The sequence below is a fragment of the Triturus cristatus genome, chromosome 12, assembly GCF_964204655.1.
Source record: "Triturus cristatus chromosome 12, aTriCri1.1, whole genome shotgun sequence".
Classification (NCBI taxonomy): domain Eukaryota; kingdom Metazoa; phylum Chordata; class Amphibia; order Caudata; family Salamandridae; genus Triturus; species Triturus cristatus.
The window spans coordinates 474097222-474106327 of record NC_140595.1 but is presented as its reverse complement, the minus strand read 5'-3'; the positions used below and the strand labels follow the sequence as shown (position 1 = coordinate 474106327).

Sequence of the window (9106 nt, the reverse complement as noted above, 5' to 3'; positions counted from 1 at the left end):
AGGACGAGAGGGCAGGGCGTATAACAATGACGTCTCTCCTGTTAGAGCTGGGACGCTCGCTGCTTGAAAAGAACGAGTCCGTCCTCCTTTTCAATTGACAGTCTTTTCAATATTCAGTAGGAGGTGGGCACAGGGGGGCGGAGTGTTGGTATGGAATGTTTACGGAAGGGAGGAGATAAGAAAATTATGTTCAATCCTAACGTCGTGCGCTTGTTTGGAGGGAGGCGTTCTAGAGCTTCTTCTGGCATGACGTCACAATGTCAGCAGTAGAACTAACACTTGGGCTTTCTGCGAAGGAAGAGTCAGAACGGCAGGGGAGGAGATGGGCGTGACCATTGGGAAGCGTGGGAGGGGTGAGAGGAGGAGCTCGGTTCAGTGCCGAGCAAGAGCTGAGAACTACGACTCTCCTACAGAGCGCAACAGGTTGACGGACACTTGTGGCACACACACTGCCGAGCACAAGGGCACGGAGGGCAGCAATGACCGACGCCATCCTCCGCGGTGGGGCCGAGGGCCTCAGCATCAAAAGGAACAGCGAGTACTTCAGAAAGGTAAGTGAGCGCCACAGAGGCGTTGGGCAGGTGTATGTGTGCACAGGTGCCGGGGGAAGGGAAGGGGAGAGGCCAGCTCATTCAGTCCGTTTGGAACCAGCTTGTCCAGAAGCACCTTATATCCACATAGTAATCTTCGTAAGACTCCCTATTGAAATAGGTTTTTATTTTTTCATTTATTGTGATGTCAAAAAGCACACGTATATTGTATTTAATCCGGGCACGGTAGTTTAAATAGCCAGTGTAATATAATGTATTTTTTGGTCTGGTGAGCGCAGACCACTTCTGTTGTCGGTGTGCACTACAAGCCTCGATTTAGTACAAGGCAATTGTGTACGGAATCTATTCCTACCCGTTTTGGGAACCGTACCATATGTTAATTAGTACAGTGTATATTATATCGTGATTTTTTGTGTGTGATAAAGTATTCCCTACTGTACTTTACAAATAAAAGAACGAGGCCAAATCCCTTTATAAGGTCACAGAACTCTGCGGTCACTTGCAATTTTTAAGTTACACGTGGGAGTATTTTATTCCCTGAGCAAATCGTCAGCCTACCTCCTTGCTTCGACCTCTCTTTCTGATGGAGAAATGATTCTGGTAGCAAATAATGTAAAGCTAATGAGAAATGAAATCTCTAAAGTGAACATAGCGTCTGTGTGCAGCTTTCAATTTTGTACAGACACTTATGGATGAATGTAAATCGCAATTAAAGCTAGTGTTGTGGTTTTGGACATGTGGCAACATGGATCCAGAGTCCCTTTCTTTGCTGTTGAACTCTAGCAGTGCAATAAATAAACATTAAACCACAGATTTCCACCTATTAACTAAGGGCTGTGTTGTGAACCCAGAAAACCTGCTTCAACGCGTATCTTTACATCTCAACAGACTGTCCTTTCAGCATGCACTGTTCAAAAGAAATGTCATTGAAAAGGTAGCTGTAACTCCATTTGTTTATGTAACAACTGTTTAATTTATCTGCTGTTCACACTGGTGGCTGTTCCATCAGACATTAACATGTATCAAGTGTAATAAAGTATTGCAGTTTAGTAAAGTAGGAATATTAGAGACAGGTGTTTAGACAGTGATTGCAGGCGTCTCTGTGAGCTTTATTTTAGTTTTTTTCGCTCACCCTTACCTAGTTAAATACATATTTGCTTTGATATTTGTAATGTTATTGGTCCGTGCTCTCCAGGCCTCAAATTCCACGTTTATACATAGAGGCTTCATGCGAAAAGTGTAAAATATATTAATTTCAAAACACTATTTATTACCAGTGCTTTAAGTTGGCCGGTGCTGTCCAGTACTAAACTGCTCCTCCTTTATTTTGAGAGGGAGAGTACCAACACTTTTCAGCAAAGGTGCAATACTTTTAATTTGAGAGCGCAATCACTTCTACAAGCACCAATTCTTAACCTCTATTAGGGACTGGTTTGTTGAAATGAGGGTGGGTTAAGAGATTCCGCTGGTAACTTGAGTTTTCAAAAACATCCTTCAAGGGGCAAAGCCTGTGGTTAGCAGTGAAACTGATGCAGTCTTGTGTAATTAGGGCTTATCTGTGAGCTCTCCTCCTGATGTGTGCAGTGCCACTAGAACACCCGTGTGTCTTAGACCAACAGTGTTTTTGTGTTAAAGGCTCACTTGCTCAAAGGTAAACCTGAGTGTGCTCAACGGGACCTTCTATTCTTCCTTTTAGTACTGGGACCGTGGCCCAGAAAACTTTATGTTGTTCAAACATACCGTGAGAAAGGGTCTCTGGTTAAAATACTCTCGAACTTCGACTTTAATATCGAACATGTACATATCCCTAATCACTTCGCCTCAGTTGAGTGAAACCAGTATTATGAGTACTGCAGATTCACGGGGCAGTAAAGTCACCCGAAGGAAATCTGCTGCGTTTTGTGGTATTACCACATGTTTTTACGTCCCTCATTCAGTGCGAATGGGGTTAGAATGTGGGGAAACATCTGGCTGCTGCTTTTACTGCACCCAAAATTTGCACTTGCCCCCCCGTTACCGACCCCATTTTTCCTTGCTACATTCCTCCATGTTATAGTTGCAGGAATTTTTGCGAAGAAAAAAGAGAGGGTGCAGTAATTTTCCACATTGCCGAACCCTATCACTGTTTCCTTTATTGGATCTACCCCAATACTTCTAAGAAGGGCGTTAGTGGTGTACATGTCATGAGGATATCAAGTGACTCCGGGGTACTGCACATGTGTTTTGTAGAACATCAAACAACACATAGTGTACTTTTGAACATAGTACTGAAACCGCACTAACAGTGAATATGAGCATCCGCTCTGTCTCGGAGTGCTTGACTCCCTATGACGGAAATTCACAAGAGTCAGAAATCCTCCATTTGCAATTTAGAGATTAAATACTTTGCAGCATCTCTCTCAGGCCAACAGGTGTTTCTTGCAAGGAAGGACGAAAATTAGTTAAATACCGAGTTGCATTAGGCATTACATTCTCAATACTTTTAGACATTTACTTGAATTGTTTTTATTTTTATGAAACAAGTGGCTGTATTTACCTCCACCTAGATCATGTTTCATTTAAAATGCAGTGTTCAGAGTGTAATTTTTTGTATTTTTCAGTGATGTATATAAACTTAGGCAGACATTTAACATGAGGATTAACAGATTGTTACAGTTCATAATCACAAAACACGTTAGTCAGTATAATCTTTGTTAGTGTTTTTGACTTACCACCTGACGTGACAAGAGCTAACATGTTTTTTTTAACATAACACTGATTCCAGACCCCCCCCCCCCTTTATTATAGCGTTGCTTCTTTTCCTTGTTTTTTTTGCGAGTTTAGAAGTTTTGTCTTGAGCATAAGCTGTGCTCAATAAATCATATTTCAATTTGAATAGCTGGCACCATGGTAGAAGTTTGGATTGCTTATGTATGCGCTTTTACAGTATTTTGAGAAAGTATTCAGTAGCCTAGATATATTTTCATATATGGTGCTTGCCTAAGCTGGCAGCCGATGAGACACATCTTCTGTGGACTCTTGAATCTTCCAGCCAGCCTTTTTAGATCTCGCCTATCGGGCAGGGCAAGGCGAATGATTGGTGATTGGAAAGGCTTATTGTGGGCTTAGCAAGAGCTGACTGTGGACTGTTCCTATTGGTTACAATTAGTTGCCTCTATTGTCACGCTCATGTGCTTCCTTATTATTCAATGGCTTTCCTTGTCTATCTTGTTCAACCTTGTGTTTGTCCCTCCCATGGAGCATAGCATCTTTACCATCATTTTGGTAGGATGACTTGTGTGCTTCTACTGCTCACTTTTAGGGGGCCTACATTTTAGGTCGAGCCTGGGCAGCGCATGTGCTGCTTTGCGAGGCATGCTGTATTCAGCTATGGATTTGGAGCTCCGCATACTCTCTGCCCATATTTTTAACTGGCTATTGTCTTTGTCCTTTGAAAACTGTGGCTTTTCATTGGTCAATAGGCTTAGTAGTCCCTCCTTAGTACCCCCTTGTCTCATTTTGTAACCTGCCATGAGGACACCCCCTGTTAAATGTGTTATTACTTGGTAGGCTTTAATTACAGCCTCCAAGCACTATTTGCTTAAATGGTTTTCTCCTGCCTGCTGTTGCAGGCAGAACACGCTCTCCCCCATCTCTTACATTTTCGTTTTATAGCACAGCATGCTACGCTGATATAGTGGCAGCCTCGCCTTTGGTTTATTTGCAGCGCCGAACACCGCTGCATGTTTTTTTTTTACTATTGATGAACTTTTTTTTTTTTGAAACTGCCCCGTGCTGCACTTTCACTTTAATGGCGGCCGTGCTCCTTTCTTTAGACGTGGCTTGCCTAAAGAAAGGGGCGTGGCCTCTATTGACGCGAAAGCACAGCATAGGCGCTTATCCAAACAAGCATTTGCAATGCAATAGGTCTTGCATTTATGAGAGTTTTGTAAATGCAAGACCTATTGCAGTTTAAATGCTTGTTTCTTAAGCACTGAAAGAGAGGCATGTGTTTTCCAGCTCTCTCCCTCATGTGCTTCTCCTCTACCCCATCAAATACTGGCCCATATTCCTTGTTGAAATCTCCCTTGTGTTGTAAGCCCTCTCTCGTTTGCTTTCTTCATGTTTCATGTTGCTTACGTGCTTCACCTCTGCCCCCATTTTGCTTTCCTTCCTGTGCTGCTTGTCTCCTCCACCCGTTGCTTCCACAATGTGCTCATTTGCTGCCCCAAATTGTCTTTTTTTAAAAATATTTTGTTTGTTAATTTTCTTCTTTTAATGGGGGGTGGGGGGACGAAACCAGGGAGCAAATTACTGTCAGCTCCACAGCCATGATAAACTTTATTTCGCACTACTATTTAAATTTTTTTAATTTACTGAGCTGTGAAGGATTGGCAAACAAAAAATACCTAATAATGCCCATGTCATTTTGTATTGACGAATGGGTGCACTGACGTCATCACGTATGCGCATGCCTACAAAATGATGTGAGCACGTCATTGCACATTCTTCTGTTTTTTGGCACTGCAGCACAGCATTTTGCTGATGCTGTATAACATCGCCAAAAGCCATTGGCAAAAACAGTAGGTCCTAAAGGCATGACCTAATGGCCTTGACAGTGCTTTTTTTTTTTTTTACTCCTATGACTTTTTGGAGCAGTGGTGTGTAACAAGCAATAGCGTCTGTGACAAAACTACCAGTGTCATTGTAGCACGTCTTCATGTTTACTTTAAAGCACTAATAGCTCCACATAACCATCACACACATGATTTATGAAATATTTAAAAAGTTGTTCCACAGCATTAGGTTTGATGCCACCTCAAAGTACGCATAATGGACTGTTTATTTTAGAACTTGAAAAGCAAGGATGGAGTCAGCAACCGATTTGCAGAGGTAGCTGTTTTATGGGAGCAGGAGTGTGCTGGAGCAGGATTGGGACAATCCTGATGTATACAAGGGTGTTGTTCCAGATCCTGGATTCATCGACAGAAAATGATTGTTGCCTTGTTTTTCTTTTTAAAATATTTCTTTGCCACCAGTGTGATGATGTCGTGGCTATGGGTGTGCTGCGTACCACCAGAGGTGGTAATCTTGTCAGTCAAATAGGTGGGAGTGTTGATTGTGATGGCTTTACAGCTGGTCTTGAAGATAATGTGGGCTGACCACGGGAGCCAGTGGAGTTCCTTCAGGATGTGGGTGATGTGATCAGTGTGGAATGCCACAGAGGAGGGCGTTTCCACCTTCCGAATGCAAGCGTTGCAGAGATTGAACAGCAGTATTGAAGCTACTTTCAGGAAAGAAAAGTTTCACTTTCTTTAGTGGGAGGAGCTGGTACCAGGCTGTCTTTGTTTTTATGGCAATGTGCTCCTTGAGGATGAACTAGTGGTCTAGGATGGATCCGAGTGACGTGGCATTGGGTAAAAGTTAAGGATTGAAGCAATCAAGGTTCATGTCGTTGAGCCTTTTTGTACTATTTGGTGCTTGTTTTCCATCAGAAATAACAGGATTTTTGTCTTGGTGGGTGATGGGAACGTTTCCTAAAGGTTCATTCGCCCTGGGTGTAGGAGTGGGTAGAAGAGCAGGATCTGAATGTATGCTGCAGGGTGGGATTGCGAAGGGAATCTACTCAGTGGAGCAGGGCTTTTTTCTACAAATGATGATTGATAGTTTTACTGAGCACAAGTATGCTCTCCTTTTGGCCTGATTGTTTTTAGATTACCCATGGCTCCATTAAAAGGTTCTAATGTGGCAGAAGCTTTGGTAAATGGAGTGGATCCCGCACTTCGTGCACGAGTCAAGGCAATATACAAATTAAATACTGCATGTTAGGTTCAGCAAACTGACTGAATGCTTTGCATTTTAATGGCTGAATTGGTGATGTTTACCTTGCTCTACAAATGTTAGAAGTGGACATCTCAGTAGTGGACGGTCAGAGTCTCCGGTTACTCTTTTTTACAAATAACACTATCATCATGTCGAGGACATAGAGGGTATTGCGTGCCAAGTGAGGGTCCCCGGATGCCACTTGGTTATGGTACCTACAAATATGGTTTTTGAGATTTTTTTCTGATTAAGGAGTACCGCGGCTGGGAAGGCAAGTGTGTGGTAGCCTAGTGATGGCAGCCTGGAGAAGCAACCCCAGCCTTTGGTTCCATTGGAACTGCCCTTGCTTCCCAGTCTCCGATATCAACAAGACATAGTCCCATTGTATGGTTACCTTGGAATACACCGCTCAGTGAATCCCAGCTATTACTTTCATATTTCACCATACTGATTCACCACTAATCCTTTATGGGTTTCGGAAGTAGTGTGCTACTCGCCACAAAAAGCGCTTCAACACCCCATCAGGGGTAACCAGCGCTATATAAATACAAACCTTTTTTCCTCCTCTAACCTTCTGCTATCCTTCCGAATCCAAATAAGTGACTAACCTATCCACCATTTAAAATTACTTTCATATTTCACTATACAAATTCAACACTAATCCTCTATGGGTCCCGGAGTAGTATGCTACTCGCCGAAAAAGCGCGTCGACGCCTCGTCAGGGGTAGTAAGCGCTATATAAATGCAATTACAATACAATAAGAACTTGGTACAGAAAGTTAAAGCTACATGACCACATGGCAGGTGGTGTGGTCAGTGTTATCTTGAGGCATTGGGAGACACTGTGATGGAGGGCCTTCAGGTTTGCCAGACCACAGTGATACCAGCGGTTTTAATAGTGTTGAGACATAGCAAGGGGTCCAGAGTAAAGGTGTGATAATTGGAAAGAAGACATCTCTAAGATGTTTGCTTGTGGTAGACAAGGGTACCCCACTGGTAGTACTAGAAGGAAAACGGAGGTTTTATCTCACCTCAAACCTTTATTCTTCTGTGCAAAGCTATGGGCAAATCCTGCAGTCTCTTTGTATAGAGAAGAGACAAAGAATTTAAGGAAGCTTGATAAGCGTGGCAAAAGTGGCTGCCTGTAACAAGCCAGACTGTGCTGGTAGTGCGTGACCTGGCAAGTTGGTCGATACCCCAGAATTCTTACTAAAGAAAGAAATTGCACAGCTAAGGCAGTGGATCAAGTGTATAATCTGGAAATTGATTTTCCTAAGCTGGCAAAATGTGACTGGGAAATGGCAGAGCTGCAGACTGTACTGCTAAAGTCGTAATCTCAATTCTGACTATAATTTACTTGATGTGTCTGGGTTTTTTCTAACCTGTTAATGAGATCCTGTAAGTCTTTTGTAATGTTTATGGCTGAATATTGTATGTTCATATATGTATCTTGTATTTTCTGTTTGTTATTATTGATAAAAAAATGCTAGTTCATATTTGAGTAATCTAATTCTCAAAAATCTCCATATTATTGTTGTTTGGATGGATTTGAGGGTATGATAAGTCAGGGTGGATGAAAAGCCAGGCCCCTTAAGGCCTAGCCATTGCAACCCCAAACACCGGAAGCTCATGGAAGCAGCATTCTGCTTAACGTGTGTGACAACTGGTGGACACGTGAATAAAGCGTAAGACGGGTGCGGTGCACGAGCACGTGCCAGTAGTCTTAGGTGTACAAGCCCAGGCTTGCCAGCCCTGGTGTCAGAGGATGGCCCAGATATTGTTACTGTCGAAGAAACATTGTACATTGCAGAAACGCTGCACCCTGTTCATAGGAGGTTTTAAGCACAGAACTGTATTTCTGCGAAGATTATTATAACAGATGATGCATGTGAAGAGAGGCACGCGAGTAACCCTAATGGGATGGCCTGAAATTAGTTTCTATAGATAAACATATAGGTGTAATTCATCGGATGACAAACAATTACTAAAGGAATATGTTTTATTTGTTACATTTTGATGGGTACATTCCACTTACAACAACAGATAGTAGCATGGATATTTTGCGCTCACCACTTACATAGTGAAAACTGATGAATTTTGATGGCCGGATGAAGCCAGACATTCAGAATTTTCACAATTAAAATTCACTTAAGTAATTCACAGAAAATGGATGTAAATGATGATCAATGTCATATATATTAATCATACTGAGTGCCCGACTTTATGAGTACCTGTGACCTTTTGTGAGAAGATGGTGCTTTGGGTATAATATCTATGGAGAGGAGGCCCCCCCTACAATACTTTTATGTCCAAGAGGAGGGAGGTAAGGATATACAAAATAGAAAGAAAACCTCTGTTCTGACCTATATACTTTAACAAACGACTAATAGGGTTCTGTACTGCCACTGCTCCATCATTATAAATTGGCTATCTATGCATATTTTACAGCACTATCATTTCGAACAACAAACATTCAGTTAATTTCAAAAACTTTTTATTAATCATTATTTTTGTGCATTTTTTTATATATATAAAAAGTATATCTATAAAAGATACAATCATTTGTGACATGCGTGATTTACAAACTATTCACAAGTTAGTTTTTCTAAGTATCACAACATGATATTTGACATTAGACATCCCACAAAAAGAAGAAGAGAGGTAAAACTCAAACTCGTCACCCATGTACTTTCTCATTCAAACTTTCTCATGACAGTTCTATACATACAACACACAAGATAAAAGAGTTTCAA

At 41.8% G+C, this 9106-nt stretch overlaps 1 protein-coding gene across 1 annotated transcript in view; it reads left to right on the top strand.

The window, feature by feature from the left end:
- The first annotated feature begins 362 nt into the window (after window positions 1-362).
- RHPN2 (rhophilin Rho GTPase binding protein 2) overlaps window positions 363-9106 on the top strand; it is a 211584-nt gene continuing 202840 nt past the window's right edge. Inside the window, exon 1 of the mRNA XM_085639656.1 lies at window positions 363-551. Within this exon, the coding sequence (XP_085495782.1) occupies window positions 480-551 (72 nt within the window). The 5' untranslated portion in view covers window positions 363-479. The remainder of the gene's footprint in view (window positions 552-9106) is intronic.